This window comes from Eimeria tenella, genomic scaffold (assembly GCF_000499545.2).
Source record: "Eimeria tenella Houghton genomic scaffold, Eth_scaff21, whole genome shotgun sequence".
NCBI lineage: Eukaryota > Apicomplexa > Conoidasida > Eucoccidiorida > Eimeriidae > Eimeria > Eimeria tenella.
The window spans coordinates 116586-134361 of record NW_013541946.1 but is presented as its reverse complement, the minus strand read 5'-3'; the positions used below and the strand labels follow the sequence as shown (position 1 = coordinate 134361).

Below are 17776 nucleotides of genomic sequence, written 5' to 3'. Positions count from 1 at the left end.
CACATGCGTTCATCGAGTTCCTAATTGGACGTTCTCTATCGGTCTAGCAGTTGACGGTCCTTCCTTGGCAGGTGGACAGCCAAGTCTTCGAGACCTGACACCCTTTTGAGCACTGGCAATAGCAAAACCACCACAATGCCGAAGGGTCTATACAACACTTGATTCTACTTTTAAGCGCACCTGTCGTAGCTTTACGATTAAGTATAGGGGGCTGCTATGCTCAAAGTCTGAAATGAATCGATCGACAACATCACGCATTTCCGCCTACAGCAAGACAACCGCACCACAACAAGCTCACAAAAAAAAGTGACCGTGAAAGCCTAATAGCTTGACAGTTTACATGCAAAGGGCTGCAAGGCGTATATCAAGAAGACAATAAGATTTGAAAGAAAGCGCCAAGACAAATGGTCATCTGTCTCTCGCGTCTGTGGACCTTAGCAGTCAGCCTCCTCTTCCACATCTCCACGTACGCCGCGCACTCCTCCTCCCTCGCAACAAGCCTGAAGGCGCAGTGCAGCACTACCGGAATAACTAGTTGCTCTTAAGACATGTTAGTAGCTGCGGAACACTTAGATTGAGAACCACAACTAAATTTGCTCCGCAAAAAGTATAAAGCCGTCTGCTTGAATCAAGGAATCGCCAGCCCAACCTTGTCGGTCTTCCTGCGCCCTTCAGGAATATGAACCACACATCCATAAGCTTCACGAAGTTGAAGAGTGAAGTCACGGCAGCCGAGGTAAACGTTAACTGCAGAGGTTTGTGTTCAATACTGCCGTCAAACAACGGAGGAGGCGGCTCCTGTCTTTTAAGAGGTTCTCCCTTCTGGGATTGTTGCTGCCCTGCCGGGCTGGCTGTCCCTGGGAGGGGAGAATAGAGGCTTGGATCGTGGTGAAGAAAAGACATCTCAACAGTCTTCCAACTTTGCTTATTCACAGCGAGGTTCGATCCCAGAGCTCGCAACTCCCATTTCTTGAAAAGGATGTGCACTGCGATTCGAAGGCAAGCAATGTCCGAACATGACACAAGCAGCGGTCCTGAGGCAGTCTCCTCTTTGACCCGCAGCCTTTGTACGGGAGCAAAGTGTCACACACTGTGGTCCTCTATGAGGTAAACTGTAGTGGAAGATCAAGAGTGATAGCAGCAAGCGTGTAAAAGACTCTGCAAGTGCGTCTGTTAGATGTCCCACGCTTTTGAATAACCGGTACTCGACGTACTTTCGATTCCTTTCTTTGGAGTTATGCGCAGTGCATGAGTATTGTCGTCGAGGAGATCTTTTATTTGCGAAGGGACAACTTTAAATGCGCGGGCAGCCCTCACGCCGCTTAGGAGCTCTGCATCTGATTCCGACCTGGTGTTGCTGCTCACGTTAGACTCGCTATCTTCTCCTTTACTGCGAAGCGTCTCTGCCGCAACTGCCTTTGCCTTGGCGGCTGCATCAGCCGCAGCTTCAGCTGACGCAGCAGCAGTGGTAGCAGCTGCAGCCGGGTTGCCCAATACTGGTTTTGCGCTAGATAGCGAAACTGGGTGCGACACGGCTATAGCTTCACATCCACTGTGACCTTCGGCGTGTTCGTTTGAATTTAAAAGGGTTTCAGCACTAATAGGAGTTAATGGTAGGTCGTCAATATGTTGACCGTGTGGGGAAGCCTCCTTACCTGCACCCATGATTGCAGCACCCAAATTGCCACACGAATGCCCTTATCAACTAGCGTAGCAAGCAAGCTACTGTGAAAATTCCAAAGTATCAATATTCTTCGTATGAAGGCTGCATTTATTTCTTAAGAAAAGGAACTTTACAGATATCAACGAACTTACCAGACCACCATCCCCACCGAAGAACTCTAGACGCAAGTGATAGAGAGACGTTTCTGTCTTCAATATTTAGGGTTTCCTGTATTTCCTTGCTTAACATGTTTGTGAGGGTCCCAGGGTCAACCCCTGCCAAAGACGCCGTTCCTTGTCTGCTAAGACGTTGCAACTCCGGGAGGAGATTGGAAGAACTCTTCCCAGTCTCTGCAGCCATGCTTGCAGAAGCAGCTGATGTAGCATCTGCTTCCCCCGCCGATCCACCACACGACGAACCATCAACTTCTGAAATTGCGTCCCTTTGCAATAGCTCTGAGAGCAGCTGCTGAGCTTCCTCATCCTTGGGGTTGCGCCGAAGACGGCGACGCAGCTCCCGTGCCTGCAAAGGCACAGGCACTTAAAAACGTATGAAGGAATGGCCGCCGCTTATTCTTTACATAAGGCTTCACTGGAAGCTTCCATTTCTTGACAAACTCAAGACTTTTGCTTCAACAAGTCCTTCCGCTGCCCGCATTCGGCCAGCCTGTAGTGGTCAAGGTGACACTAATAGCGTACAAACCTAAATATGAAGCTCACTTTGTCAATGTTGACTGTTACGCCGGCTTTGCCTTTGAGCTGAGGCTTCGGGAATTCCCTGAACCAAATATGCATTCCTACAAACCGCATCCAAAGGCCCATCAGGAGACACTGCTCCAGGCCTACGAACGAACTCACAGCAACAAACAAAAGCTTGTACATATAATGAAGTATTTCAACAAGGCTGCACATAATACATTACTCTTGCTATAAACACATTGTGTCGTTGCGCATATTCGACTAAGCAGAAGCTCCTATGTCAACTCGTCACCTGTGGCCTCAATATCAGAGATACGGGGATCTCCCCGTCTCGGCGAATCGATGCAAAACTCATCAACATGGCACTGCAGCAAAGACACGAAAGACAAAAGTGCATCGTTTGTCTTGTAAACAGCGAACGTCATTAGCTGATTCTCTGTTCTCACGATTCAGTTCTTAATTCGTGAAAGGAAAGTTGGATTTATTTTTTCACATAACAGAATGTGAACAAACAGTTACATCAGTTGTACGCCTGCATGCTACGAAATTAAGGCGGTGCAACGAAGTCTGGACAATGTTGGGGGCATCGAAGTCAGGGAAAAAATACGAGACACAAAAATCGAATACTGAGAAAAGCAAAACCAAGTGGCAATGCTGGCTGAGAAACGGCGTAGGGAACGGCTCTCAGGATATAGGAAACACATGGCTCCCATAAATTTCGAAGTCGCGTCATCGTCGTACCTCAAATGCCCAAGGCGTTGCTCCCAGGTTGTCATCAACAATATGTAAATGAATGTTGCGGACTCGAATCGTCAAGGAATTGACGATCCTTGGCTCGATGGTCTGTGCAACTGACGATCTGTCGCCTTGAGCAGACCCTAATAAAGAGGCAAACTTCTCCCATAAAACAGTCCGCTTCAACTTCGCCTTCAGAATCTTATTGCGCCAGAATTCACTGCTCCACTCGCTGGGATACAGCAGCCGGATTCTGGAAAAGAACCATTGAACAGATTACTGGGGTCAACGGGTTAAGAACTTGGGAGACAAGAGCAGAAGAAAGGGGCACACGTTTAACTAGCTCCATATTCGTTTGTCTCCAAGTCAAATTCCACCACTGAAGGGACAAACGTTTAATTAGTTCCATATTCGTTTGTGTAGCAGTCCAATTCTACACTTGAAAAACTACTGCGGGAATTGCTTTCAAGGAATGGAAACTCGGCGCCCATGCAGGCGTGCCAGTAACTTCAGCTGTAGGTCACTGGGCAAGCAGCAGATGCTTCAGCACTATCAGCAGCAGCAGCAACAAAATAACGGACGCAACGGCAGCTTTAGCAGCTGCATCGACTGGGAACAACGACCCCTTTTGTGTTCCTGCAGCTTACCTTATTTCCAGGTCTTCTGCCTCAATGGCAAAAGGATATGCACCCGGCGTTCCGAAAAATGTCTGCCAAGAAAACTTTGCTCGGACCTAAACGAGAACACGAGCACACTCATAGCCATAATCCCTTAAGCCTTAAGTCCTAGGTGAAAAGTCCATAGACACTGCATAGTATCTGCCTATGACGCAGCAACTTTAAGCACAGCAGTCACCAGACCGCAACTCAGGGCCCCGCTAGTGCTGCGTTTGTCACTTTTGCTATATTGGAGTAGTCCACAGCGAAGGGAATTTCAGCAAGCTCGAACAGCTGCTGCGGGAACGGAATGTTCGTCAGGTGTATCTCTGGATCCGTCAGCGAGTCAATTCTGAAAGGCACCCACATAAAAGTGTACTGGAAGCGCCTTTCCTACATGCGTAGGCACTGAAGTCGCACTGTGCCCTCTTCTAAGACCTACACTCCCTTGAAGGCGCCATCGCCAGCTGTAAAGGCCCCCCATCATCTCGCACGTAAATGGAAAAATCAGCTGTGCGGGGATACTATTGCGACACGCGATTCTAAATTTAGTAGCTCAGCTCTATGCGAGTTAGCCAGTGTATTGCTGTCCCGCACTGATGAAGCCAGCGCACCTAAAGTTGTTAATTGGGTCCCAGTCCCCGAGGAATTCCTTGCCATACGTCTTGATGACTTGGTCAAGGATGTTTGCCAACATTGTTTGTATGCAGAGACCAAGACATGCTTATACAGCGACAGTCATAAGCAGACTCCGACTCGGTGGTAACTACGCCGACTGGTACGGCAGTTGCTGTTGTATGCTGGTTGCACTGCTGCTGTCCTTGGTGGTATTGCAGTTGATTCAGCGATGGTATAGGTCTTTGAGACAGCTCGTGCTACTGCCTCTATTCCTGCTCTGATTGCAGCTGTTGCTGCTGCTACTGATGGTACCGCTTTTCCTACTTCTCCGTGTGACAGCTGAACGATCTTCAAGCCCTTGGGTCTTTTGGATGTTTCATGCGCTTCTGGCCACTCCATTCGACACAGCAGCACCAGAGGGCGCCGCCTGTTCTCGCTGCGCTTCCATCCGTTTTCGAAGTAAGCCCCTGCACCGACGAGACTCGAGGACGGCCCTTTGATTCCAAGAATGCAGGAGCAGTAAGCGCTACCCAGTTGGTAAGCCCCGCTTTCACAATTCTCCTTTATGACTTGCTGTTCCGCAAAAGGTGTTGACAAAGTGTGAGCTGCTTGTGGTGACTTCGAGGCGGGCGGGCGCCGCCCTGAGGCCGAGAGCCGCAACTATGCGCCAAAAGTGGGCGTCTCGGGATAATCCCCGATTTGTATGAGAGTAATGAATGGGGAGAAGGCGAGACAAACGGGGGCCATCCCCATAGGCTCATTCGGAGCACGGGGAGACAGAGCCAGCGAGTCGTGCTCGGTGGCGCTCGTGGCCGGCCCTCAAGGACGAGGTCTAAAACGCGTCCTTCTGTGGCAACAAAGGACCTAAAGAATACAAATACCTCAAAATTATAAAAACAAAGTGCAGAAGATCTTCTTAAACCCAGCTAGAGCCCACTTTTCGCCTTGAGCTTCTTAGAGCTCTGTATGGCCCGTTGCCCTTCACCGCCAGCCTCTGGGGCCCCTGTTGAGCCCATCATCTGCGTGACACAAACCCTATAGCTATAGTTTTAAATGACTTGTATGCAATTCTTACGGCTATTCAGCAACGGCTCGGCAATGTTAAGGAAGTCGTAGCATTTTGCGTCGGAGCAACAGCGAGCGGCTTCTGGATCTACACATTAGGTATAATGTGTCACTCCACCATATACTGGTGCTTCCCCATGTTGTTCCGTGCTTATTATTCGACTTATTTCATTGTTTTCGTGCCCTCTGTGACAATATTAGGTGTGAGAAAGCTTGTACCAAGAGGGCAGGGAGCATCTAAGGTAACAAATAGGCTAAAAAAGAATGTGCTAATCCGGTACACTCACGGATGTGTGAAGACGCCGTGGGCGGATTGAACTCAAGTGAATAAAAATTTTCACTCCAATGACATAGATAGACCCTTTGTGATGCTACTAATTGGTTGTGATGTGGATGTTGCACATATGTGTAGCATTCTGCTGTTCGATGACTTCAAAACTGTACTGCTCGGAGGCTTTTTCAGTTGTAGCGGCGTAAACGATCCACATTCCATGTTTTAAACAAACCCCACTGCTGAATCCGCTAAGAGAGCTCTTGGAGACAAGCAACTTAAGTTGTGGCAGCACTACGGCCTTGACCAGTGCGTCAATGGTTAAAGTCGGACACGCGGTCAGGTATCCGTATGGCAGCTTTCTACAACGACAGAAGCCCTTATGTATACTCAGTTAAAATCTGCCGAATAAAGTCAAAGGAGTAGGGCTCTTGGTAGGAACATAACATAACATTCAGCACATTCGCTGAGCTCTCGCCGTGTGGTTTCCACAGGTTGTAGGCTTGTTACCACCTCACGTGTCCCCACCTCTCTTTTAGTGGAGAGAAATAGTGCCAGAATTGTTCCAGGTGCTGCATTCTTAAAGTGTACTTGACTAAGGGCAGCAACTACTCACTTCTTGGGGAAAAAGAATCAGCTAAACTACCGCGGTGTAACTCTGCATCTATCTCAGCGAGGAAATTGGGGCTTTGAAGTTGCAATTGAAGCCCTTTGAACAGCCTCATAACACTGATGATGATATCCCAGAAGAGCTGCTTGCGGACACCGAGTGCAATCTTCTGCAAAACCCAGAAGACTTACACCACGCAGCAAGAAGCATCATACAAAAGCATAACCTCTTTAATGATCACTACATCCAACAGGCAATTCCGCATATATTCAACAGGTTGTCTGAGTTGTCTGCTAAGTGTACTATGAAGTGTACATGGGCTTTGGTACACCAAAACTCCCAATTATCCACCTGCTGAGCGTGCGTGTGACGAGCAGGACAAGGGGGCGTGGAGCCAGACAAACAGTGCAGTAAATGGGTACACCAAAATTTGCTAGAGAACCTTCAAAGGTGAGAAGCAGAGGGTGCAACTTCGCAAAAAAAGTAGGAGGCTGCTACAGGGACGATGTCACATAAGCAGCACAGACTCCTCGCCGCTACCTCGGAACCACGAAGCTCGCCCTGCAGAGCTCCACATGCCCAACAGGGAGGCCAAATACCCCAAAGTGGAGCCGCTATAAGCGCTTACTCAATATTTGGACTGCCGTTTTGTAATGGTAGTGTAGTGGTAGTGTTCAAGATGAAGGCAAACTAGAATAGACCTTGTTTAGCGTCCAGCTCCGCAAGGGTGACACAAACGGTGCATATTTTGCCCACCCTGGACAAAAGCATGACTCGAATAGCTGCACAAAAAGCAGACAGCCAGAATGGGTAGAGGAAAAGGCCAGTGCGACCCACTTGTGCAAGGAACGAAAGGCATTTACAGGAAAGGGCTCGCGAGCGAAGATGCAAGCAATGAGGAGCTACTAGGAAGTGAGCCCTCCCACACTCAGCACGAAGCCCAGAAAGAAAGCGCAACAGCAAAAGGGCTTCGCCAACGACTGAAAGACTCGAAACTCTCTCCGGATGCAAGGCAGCTTATACCAAAATTTCTACTTGTTGCCCAACTTGTATGCGTGGATGCAAGAACATCACAGGAATCGATGGGTCACTGAAGAATGGGGTCAACTGAGGCGAGAAGCTCCACATTTCTGCTTTGCCCTTGCGAAGCTGTCACAGAGGGACTTGGATTATGCTAGGGAGGTGTTTCACAATAGACTCTGCGAAATTCCACAACAGAAACTGGGTGCACTGCTGGTGGCCAACAAGCAAAGTGCGGACTTCACACTCAACTCATCGGGGATTTCGATCATATGGCTACTCAGCTGATTGCCTAGACCAATTGTATGATGCACCACGTGGAACGTAACGTGCTACATGGCATGTTATTTGCACTGCTCAGAGATGGGAGAGTACGCCAATCGTCAGTTCAGGAGGCAGCTGCAGCAATAATTGCCGCTTTGTACACGTGTCTTCAGGCCTTGTAAAAGCCGCAGAAGCCTCGTTTGTTATTGCAGGATGCAGTGTGGGGTTTGTAAAGGGTGCAGGTTCCTGTTATTGGCCAGTTGGGTCAAGGAATCTAAGCAGAGGGAGACCGGAAAGCCGCCCGAAGATTCTGATGGTTTTGAAACGACTCGTACATCCTAATCACTCTTTAAGAAGACTCTAGGCTCGAAGCCAAACTAACTACAGGAAGTTTTTGCTGTCACTGGCAATTCGAAGGCAAGAATATGGTGTTGGGAAAGACCTGCTTCCTGATCCCGTGAAATCTGCTGAGCATGTAGACGAAAAAAATGATGAATTACTGCTTCACTTCAAAGAAGGCGAGAGTGCCATCTCTTTGAGAGAAAGGCGGCTGCGAGGTCTTCACATGCTTGCAAACCTCGGAGTAGTCAAGAGGCCAGCCAGCTGCGGATGACCTTTCGGACCACGACCGTGCAGGAGCGCCAGCAAACCGAGACTGTCTCTGAAATGCCTTGTTCAGCAATCTCCTTAGGTGCTTTTCGCGCAGCACTGTACATGAACCGCAAATTCCGACAAGGCAGGCAAGCGGCGGTTAGCTAAGACCAGCTTGGCGCCTACGCGCTTCTCCTGTTCCTGCCATATAGGTACACACGGATTACTACGAAGTAAAGACGCTCTTTACACATTAAAAGGGTCCACAAAATATTATTATAGGTCCCCATTTTCGGTGGTGCATCTGCCTTTGTCGCTATTTGTCCCTCTCTGTGTAGATGTGCAGCGCAATACAGCTCCAATGCCTCTTACATGCTCCAAACCGTGTGCCTAACTGCAGAACACAATGGGTCTTACCGCCTAAGGACTGAGTTTGTTTAAGGGCATTCTACTTGCATTTATAACATCAGTCTACAAGTTCCGAATTGTGGAACGCTGGAGGCCATCACTTCGCTACATTGTAATTTATGGATACTATACAAGCATTCAGACCTATAGCGTTTCTGTCGAGGCGGCGCTTGACGAGAACGGCAGCGAGAAAGCGCTGACGCTACCTCTGAATCTATTGGCGATTTCTTGGAGTGCTGCAGCCCGTCTCGCCGGCCTCATGTTGGTGATGTTGAAGGACGGGAGAATCGGGAAGAAGCCTGGTCCACAGGGCTGGCGATTTGAGAGCATCATGTCAGCAGAGGAGCCGGCGCAAATGGCGATAGCCGGAGGAAATGCGTTCTTTACAATCAAAGGTCTATCAAAAGTCCTTAGCAGGAGCTGAAACTTAGAAGCCTGGCTTAGTGATGCGACTGTGCTGATTTACTAGAAGGCTCGGGCAGCGGGCTGTCAACAGAAAGGAAGAAAGGGTGGCGTCCAGAACAGCCCATGGGCAGAAACAGACTACATTCAAAATGGTGCCTTTTGCTTCGATGGTGCTTGGATAGGAGCATCGCAAGTAGCGCGTCGATTGGCAGCAAATCGTTGTTGAGGACACAGGTATGCTTGAAGCAGGGCCCCTGACCAACAACGGAAGCCACTAGGCTTCTTCGGCCTTCACACAGCAGGGTATTTCACACTGTTTCGAATAGCAGATGCCAAACAGAAGTTGTTGTTGAGTGCGGTGCTGGAAAGTGGTCAATCTTTTGCAGGTCACTATGGGTCACTATGCACAGGCACACTGAAGGAAGTATGATCTGGGGCCAGCCTGATGCGCGGTTTGCGAGTGGCTGCCAATGACAAAAAATTATTTGCTTCACGTTATTTTAGGACCTTGTCATTATTTGCGGAGGGCGTCAGTCACGACGTCAGTCACGAAAAGTGGGAAAATAACGTGCCTGTGGTGCTTTGCAGGTTGCCGGGTCAGCGCCAATCGCTCTGAGTGGCGCCGTCACTCGCCAGAAGACACCGAGAGGCTGAAAGAGATGGAGGTAGAGCCTGACACAAATATCCATTCATATTAGGGAATGTCACACTTGTATGTAGCGTGGAGAATTCTGCTCCAAACGCAAGTGAGCCAAGAGTAGCCCAGGAGCTCTGTCCACTCTCTGCATGAACCTCTTTCCTCCAATTACTATGCTGCCAGTTACCAGAGTCTCGAAGAGAGCTAAGGAATAGCATACGCTCACATCGCGCTACGCAGAAGTGGTACTGCGGGGGGACCTACACCTGAAGGCAAAAGCCTGACATCATTTGAGGCCCAAAACTGCGCCGGGCTAGATAAGAGAGATGGCTCTCTACAAGTGTACGAATAAAAGAATCAGAAGGGCAAAGGGTGGGTGTGTTACTAATGGTGACGGAGCCTACAGGTGTCTCCCACGGTGGGCCTGTACTTGCTCAGTGTCGCCTGTCGCTGCTTGTGGCTTCGATACATTACGAAATTGAAGAAACAGTAGCGGAATCAGAAAACCTGAGTAACTTTATAATTTTATGGCAGTCCTTGATGGCGGGCGTCTTTGGATCCCTTCACAGGCTACGCTGGAACATCACAGACGGGCAGATACATTCCTTGCATACAAGATTAACTACAATCTCTACGCATTGCTCTCCGGCCATACATATCATTTCCTCTTGCTTTACTCACAAATATCAATCTTAACCTCACAAAATTTATACGGAAATTTGCGAGAAACGGAGATTACAGTACATTAGCTGCTGCTGGTCTTCTGTTCAATCCGTTTGGGGCTGCAGTGCATGCAATCGCTACGGCCAGTTCCACCTGGGAGTTCCTGAAATTTACTGCATCTGAAGAACCAGCTGTTAGACTGAAGCTAGTTCTTCAAGGCGCTGAATTTGGGTTATGTTGTGGCATGGTCAACAGGAACGCTTTGCGGGCACTGGTGGACACAGTAACTGCTTTCCTCTCCCTGTTTTCCTAACATTGACACTCAGGTTGCCACCATTAGTAGTCCCTCAGAGCCTGAGATGGATTATGGAAGAAGAGATGCATGGTAACTCACTGTGGCTTCCAAGAAATAGCGAGAGAGAAGGCTCGGAGTAGCTGTTGGTCTCCAGTCACCTTTAGCGATTTTGCCGGCAGTACGGCGTAAGGGCAAGGCAGTTTCGCACTCGAGCTAAGTGGAAAATGGTGCGTATATTTATCAAGGGAGGTGTGTGGAGGAACAGCGAAGATGAGATCCTCAAGGCGGCCGTCATGAAATATGGCCTGAACAACTGGAGTCGAGTGGCTTCCCTTCTCGTCAAAAAATCCGCAAAGCAATGCAAAGCCAGATGGTATGGCACCATAGTGGTCGTAGACAAGCACTCAGATGCTTCTCTAAGGGAAAGAGTGTTGCGCCCTCCAGCGAACGTGAGAGACGACCATTTTAGAGTGCAGTTGACTGGAGGCGTGCTTGCAGGTATGAGTGGTTGGACCCAAGCGTGAAGAAAACAGAATGGACACTTGAAGAGGAAGAGAAACTTCTTCATCTTGCCAAAATCATGCCATCTCAGTGGCGCACAATTGCGCCCATTGTTGGACGGACGGCATACCAGTGCCTCATGCACTATGAAGAGCTCCTTGATCAAGCACAGGGCAAGCAGACAATTATTTGCGTTTGAATGTGCATGTTAGTTGCCCCGTTTTACATGCGCGTCTCGCTGTGTCCGCAGCGAGACGCACATGTAAAACATGGCACCATTGCCTTGCTGAAGTCTCAATCGTGCTTCGTGTACCTCGCTAGAGAGCAAAGATACAGCGCAATCCAGCACTTGTTGTATTGAGACCCTTACCAAGCATCAGGCGGTCTATCAGCTAGTACTACACTGCCTGTTTTACGCAGAAGGAATGGAGGGCGCGGACAAGCCAAGTGGCACGGGATTTTCGCAAGCTCCAGGAAGCCGCAAGGCTCCAGGGAGAGGGGTTGGATTTCTTGTAAGTATTTGTCTTATTGTTGCTCCTGATTTCTAAACTGTTGAAGTGGTTTCTGCTGTCGCCTCCCATTTTCTTTGAACCCTGTGCTGTACGTGCATTTGCATTGAAATTTGCCCTCTCCAGAGTAAGGCGCCGATGGGAAAATGTTCTCTTATTTGCGTTGCAGCGGGGAAGGGAAGACCCTAGGCGCCTGCGGCCTGGAGAGATTGACCCGCACCCCGAGACCAAGCCGTCGCGTGCAGGTCGGTGCTTTAGACGCCAGGGTTCAGAACCGCAATTAGTGGCATTGATTAAAAGCGATTGTGCACTTGTAAAATACTGGGCCCATTTTATGTGACATTTATTAAAAGCGATTGTGCATTTGTAAAATTCTGGGCCCATTTCGTGGCGACATTTGGAGAGAAGATCCTGTTGAGGCCCTAGAACGTAAGGCCTTAAGAATGTAGTCTGTGCTTATGTTGACCTGTACAGATCCAATTGACATGGCAGAGGATGAAAAGGAAATGCTTGAAGAAGCCAGAGCCCGTCTAGCTAACACGCGTGGCAAGAAGGCAAAGCGAAAGGCACGCTACGAATGTTTTTAACTGTCTCCCTTGCCTCTTGCTTGGTGTTATTGGTCTTGTCTGTACCAAAGCTTCACAGCTCACCCTCCATCGAGCCACGGGGACTGTCAGATTTTATGAGCGTTTCATTGTGGAATGGGCAACGGCGGTGACTTTCGCAGGCAAGGGAAAAACAGCTGGAAGAGGCTCGTCGGCTGGCGGCGTTGCAAAAGAAAAGGGAGCTAAAGGCAGCAGGTGAGCGCACACTTCGTTTGAAGTCAGCCGCTTATGGGATTCTCACTGAACATACTGGGCAGCAGCAGCCCGTGCAGTTTGCACAGCTGCAACTGAAACATCTATTGCAGAAGCCGCAGGGAGAGCTCTGTCTGTATCAATAGGCTACGCGTGTCTTGACAGGTATCATCACGGGGGCCAAGCGACGAACGAGAAAAAACTTTCAACCATACGAAGAGGTGCCGTTTGAAGAGAAGCCGCCTCCAGGTCGGTTTTTGTGATGTGCAATCAACTTCATGTGTCACACTGTTTTGTATGGGCATGATTGCACGCATTTAGGTAGCCAACGCTGAGCATAATTGTATCGAGTTTGTTTGCGCATGTCCACATTGGCGTATAAAGAGAGTGCATGATGGACTGTGTTGATGCCAAGTTGCATGAGTTCTGGGGTGTTGAGCGTAGCGCCAGCTCATGTCGAACGGGTTGTTTTTGCCTTTTAGGCTTTTACGAGGTTCCATCTGAAGAGAACCCAGAAGGCAATCTGAACTTCGCCAATATCAGGTAGAGAAGAGTTTTCGTTTTTTTCGTTTTTTGTGGATTGTCTAGGATGTATTGGCGGCGTGTTTGCATTCTTCTGAGAAAATGAAGCAAGCGAGGCCAGTGCATGAAGTCATTTGAAATACACATTAGGCCAGTTTGGCTTTGCAAGGTTTATTGGATCTCCTTCTTTCTGCGGTTTATATATGGCCTTTAGAATCATATTTAGACAGAAGCCGCGTTGATCGGTAGCACTTTTGCCACGGTTTTGCATTGGTTAGCTGCAGTACAATTTCATCTCGACTTGTAGTTGTTTTTTTCACAGTTTGCAACATATGGAAGGGTCCATGCGCGCTCGGGAGGAAGAGAAGCTCAGGAAGGAAGATGCAAGAAAGTTGAAGCGGCTGAGAGAAGATCACCTGGATGAGTATCTGAAAATTCAGGAGGAAAAACTGAAGAAAGATGCAATATCTAAAAAGATGAAACTCAACCTGCCAGAACCGATGCTGAAAGAACACGAGCTCGTAAGCTAAGTAGCTTTAGTCATCGTGCACGCCATTTCCACTCGTTGCTTTTTAGAGTTCAACCAGTTCCCACTGTATATTCATTGCGTACATATATCGGTGACGTACACAAAAGAGAGCGTTTCTTCGTGTGCAGGAAGAGCTGGTCCGTCTTGGGGCGGAGGCGTCACTCTTGACAGGGTCGGATGGGCACGATGAGACTTCCACTTTACTTGCACAAGGTGAACAGATCTGGTGCCAGAATTTGAATACTGGCATTTTCGATAAGAAACGCCATTGAGATAACACAACTCAGGGCTTCTTGGTTCTCTGACATCCACAGAATGCCCCATGCAAGGTTTGTCTTCGATGAAGGGTTTAGACTGCACTAAGATAATGCAGCACTGGGCAGATATGTTTCGGGTGTACCTCTTTCGCTGCAGGACTTTCCACTCCGTCCACGGTTATTTCCCGGGTACCTCGCCGTTCTGAACGCGTCCAGCAAGAGGCACGAAATGCGTTGGCCCTCCTCGGAATCCAAACTCCTCTAGAGGTGCGCGAATGGTAGCGTGGCTAGGTGTGAGGCACCAGAGGTACTGAACTGTTCGTCAACACATTTTATCAAGAGATCCGCAAACGAACAGCTAGACACACAACCTAGTAGGCAGTTGCAGTACTTGACACTTAAGTTGATGGGATGGTAGCCGCACTGTCAGTAGGTTATTCTAGAGATACAGACGCCACGAATTCGGGTTTCAGAACGGTAGGGAAGAAACGTGTGGCAACGGGTAATCTCAATTGTGTTCTAATTTGTCGTAGGGAGAGCAAAATGCCCAGATTGAGGAAGTTCAGGGTGGAAGGGGACTGACTCCTGGTGACGTGCGAACGCCTAATGCTCTGCAGCAGCAACTCCGTGGGAGCCGCTTGACTGGCACGATATCTGATACTCCACTTACTGCAGGTTAGGACACTTCTTATTTTCGGCCGTAGCTGTGTGAAGTGAAGTTTGCGATAGGCAGGCTGGCTCGATATACGCTCGAGAATTAGCGTTCAAGAGCACAGGCCTTTTTATATTCATCCCCCTTTTTATCCAGTGGTCACTCAAGCTCACTTGCTACGATTTAGCGCTATTTAAGTCATATGCTGTCTTTGTGTATGCCTTTAGCTACTCGCATCACCGTCACGGGTCACGGCAGCAGTGCGACTCCTCTGAATGATCCGTCCGACGCTGGGTCTGCTTCAGAAGGTGGTGGTATGGGTTCAAAGGCAGAGCTGCATCTCGCCCGTCTTCATGCGCGAACGTCTCTCGCCTCGCTTCCTGCTCCTAAGAATGATGTCACAGGCCAGATCCCGGATGATATTACTGAGGAAGAGAAGGAGCTTCTTGAGTCTGAAGCTGTGAGATATATTTCCATTGAGCGCTGGGTCATTACGTGGATGCTGGTCGCAGAGATGTCTGCATTGTTGTACCGAAAAGCTGTGGTTGCCTTGTGGCTCACATTTTAAGCAGTGAGAGGCGCTTGATTGTTCGGAAGTAACTACTGCAGATCAGTTGTTTCTGGCTCCTCTTTCTTTCAGGATTTGGACATGGAAGAGGTGGAGAAGCGACGAGCTGCGCGCGCAGCTGAGGCGGCGAGGAGGCGCTTTTTAGAACAGACGCAAGTGATGCAGCGGCAGCTTCCTAGGCCCATACTTCCTCCATCTAAACCGTTGAGCTCGTCTATCGACGCTACTGCAGTGGTGGCAGCGGCTGTACAGCAGCAGGTACAGCAGGATGAAGATACATATATCACGGAGGAGGGAAAGGATGCCGCTGTTGCAGCTATATCTGAAGCTGCATCGCTTACTGAGAATGTCATGGTGAGCCAGCCAGTGAATGAGCCTTCGTTGTGGAAGAAGAAACTCGCACGTCAGCTTGAGTTCACCTGCGTATGCCTTTTTCGTCATTTCTTGTGAATGCGGTCTTGCATCCACGCCTGGTATGGTGATTTTTGCAGAGTTTGCTCGTTCAAAACGACTGCTATTTGCATCCATTTCGCGGCATCAGCGTGAGCTGTTCAGACTTGTCGAGTCCAATTATGACTTAAGAATCCCTTTGGAATAATATATTTCTACTTCCCTGTACCATTTGTAGTTATTATGCTTGCGTATTAGCTCAGAAGACAGCATCAGTATTCAGACTGTCTCTACGTGCGAATTGTATTCGCAGCCGCCGCCACCAACAGGCGAACTTGAACCGTGCAGCTTGGAGCAAATGCAGGTACAGTCGAGGTGATGCGAGTAGAGCAACAGCGCAGCAAAACATGATAAACACAGTACTTCATAAAGCTTTATGGCGGCTTATAAGGGCTCGAGAGCGAGGAATTGAACTCTCAAGTACCGCATGCTCGATTGCAACGGGCCACTTCAGCTGCATTCTGGGTTACCTTGGCGTTGTCTCGGTGCATCACGCTGCTGGCCATATTTAGTGGTACACTTTGCTCGCCTGTTCATTGGATTGTGGGCCCATGGATTGTAGTATCACGCGACTTGAATTCCTTAGCTCCTTTTCCAGGGATGATCTCCTGAGAACACTACCGATTCCACATTTATTTGTGGGCAGGCGGTGAGAGAGCTTTTAGAAACTGAGCTGGCGTCTTGGAATTTAGATGAGAATTATCCGAGATTCGACAAACTTGTTCTTACGCTGGAGACACAGCTGGTCTTTAATCCGGCCTCAAAGTCGTGAGACTCCTTTGTAGAAATTGACTTAAGGGCGCTTCTGTGCAAGTGAACTGCTGCAGTACTAACAGCACGCTACGGGAAATCATGAAGTTACATAGCAGTGCTTGACTAGGCCAAGGCGTTGCTTGATTGTGGACCTATAGTAGACGAAGAGTGTCATTTTTGCTAGGGATCTAATTACGGTGTCAGATAGGTGCGTCGCTTTTGCAGGTATGTTTCTTCGTCAACCCTTAGCCCTAGTGAGCGCCTCCAGGTGTATGCTCATCAAGTGGAAACGCTGAAGACTGGCCTGGCTTCAGCTGTTCAGCGAACCAAAAAGCTGGAGAAGAAGTACAAGGTGCTCACGACAGGCTATACAAATCGTCAGAAGGAGCTTGCCAAGGCAATTAGTGAGCTACCAGCAATGAAACATGCTGCGCCTAATTTTGGGCATTTGGTAGTCTTTATTGTGCTCAGTCGTGTACTCTCTAAACCAGCGTAGCCTATGCGGATACATGCAAATGTTCGTTAGACATTCTCTTGTGTATGGCACTCCTCACGTGCGTCGAAAAGCTCTTACATACGACTGCTCTGCGCAGGCGAAAGCAGCGCCGAATTGCTGCAGCTTGATGCGCGCATTGCGTCTTTCACCAAACTGCACGAGGCAGAGCAGAAAGCAGTGAAGGTCCGGACTGAAGAAAAACGGGTGGAGGTCTTACGGGAGCGTGCAAAGCATTTGTTTCTCCAAGTACGCTTGCTCCTAAGCTTTAATTTGTTTTATGACTCACGGGTTTAAAACACAGTCATCACAACCATGGAGGAAGCTGGGTCAAGGATGAATGGTATCGGGCAGTTCATATTTTCCACCCAGTGCTGGGAAAATGTCACGTGAGCATTTTCTTCTTTTCTTTGATCATTAATGGGTTTTGTGGGCAGCAACTTTATGGGCGTCTGACAGCAGTCAAGAAGCACCTCCAGGAGCTGTTAAGTGACACGGGAGCCCAACAGGAGCAGCAAATACAGGCGTAGCAGTTAGAGCCCGGGTGCCCTTCTGCAGCTGCATGGCCTAGTGCTTCTCGGTTTTGGCTCACTCTGGATAATTCCACGAGGGCATTAGGAGGCAGGGTCTACTGCGCCCTCACGGTGGAACGAATTACTCGCTAGCTACACGAAAGTGGCTTGCTAGCGGCCCTTGTTGGTTAACAAAACTGGACGTGCTATTCATAAACAGAACTTGTGCGGAAAATGGTCACAGAAAAGGCAGTTTTTGCCAGCTTAAGTAGCACAGTTGCGTTGCAGAGTTCGGAACTACTGCAGTCTGACTACAGTACGCCAGTAGTACGCTGCCGAGGAGGGTAATATTGAGAGCGTGTGCAAGCTGGAGAATGCCAGGATGGGTAATTGAAGTGCTGTGTGTTGTACTTCGTACTGGCATCTACTTAGAGATGTTAAGCCGCAGCATGCACTGCAAACTCGAGACAGCAAGACGTTGCACAACGCAGCCGTTGGTTGAGAGGAAGTTCTTACCTGTATTGCTGGGTCGTCACATTGTACAGGCTGATTGCAGTTTACTGAGAAGCATAGCTTTCATGTCTTTTGGGATGATGAACTGGTTTAGGAATGGCTACGTTCACCATTTACACCT

At 48.9% G+C, this 17776-nt stretch overlaps 2 protein-coding genes across 2 annotated transcripts in view; one reads left to right on the top strand and one right to left on the bottom strand.

The window, feature by feature from the left end:
* Positions 1–4449, bottom strand: part of ETH_00021470 (uncharacterized protein) — a gene marked incomplete at both ends in the record, with an annotated part of 32108 nt that extends 27659 nt beyond the window's left edge. The window contains 11 exons of the mRNA XM_013374521.1: positions 181–264; positions 434–500; positions 650–986; positions 1215–1655; positions 1816–2185; positions 2383–2504; positions 2654–2726; positions 3103–3349; positions 3744–3829; positions 3993–4104; positions 4367–4449. Of these exons, the coding sequence (XP_013229975.1) occupies positions 181–264; positions 434–500; positions 650–986; positions 1215–1655; positions 1816–2185; positions 2383–2504; positions 2654–2726; positions 3103–3349; positions 3744–3829; positions 3993–4104; positions 4367–4449 (2022 nt within the window). The remainder of the gene's footprint in view (positions 1–180; positions 265–433; positions 501–649; positions 987–1214; positions 1656–1815; positions 2186–2382; positions 2505–2653; positions 2727–3102; positions 3350–3743; positions 3830–3992; positions 4105–4366) is intronic.
* Positions 4450–10823: 6374 nt separating this feature from the next.
* On the top strand, positions 10824–17160 carry ETH_00021465 (myb-like DNA-binding domain-containing protein, putative; the record flags this gene model as incomplete). Its single annotated transcript, XM_013374520.1, has 20 exons — positions 10824–10972; positions 11098–11273; positions 11521–11612; positions 11779–11854; positions 12084–12175; positions 12337–12409; positions 12572–12655; positions 12889–12949; positions 13251–13449; positions 13586–13670; positions 13872–13981; positions 14248–14389; positions 14594–14826; positions 15007–15288; positions 15426–15476; positions 15638–15688; positions 16031–16152; positions 16363–16541; positions 16731–16879; positions 17068–17160. The coding sequence occupies 20 exons, from the start codon at positions 10824–10826 to the stop codon at positions 17158–17160; spliced, it is 2499 nt and encodes an 832-aa protein (XP_013229974.1).
* Between the last annotated feature and the right edge of the window lie 616 nt (positions 17161–17776).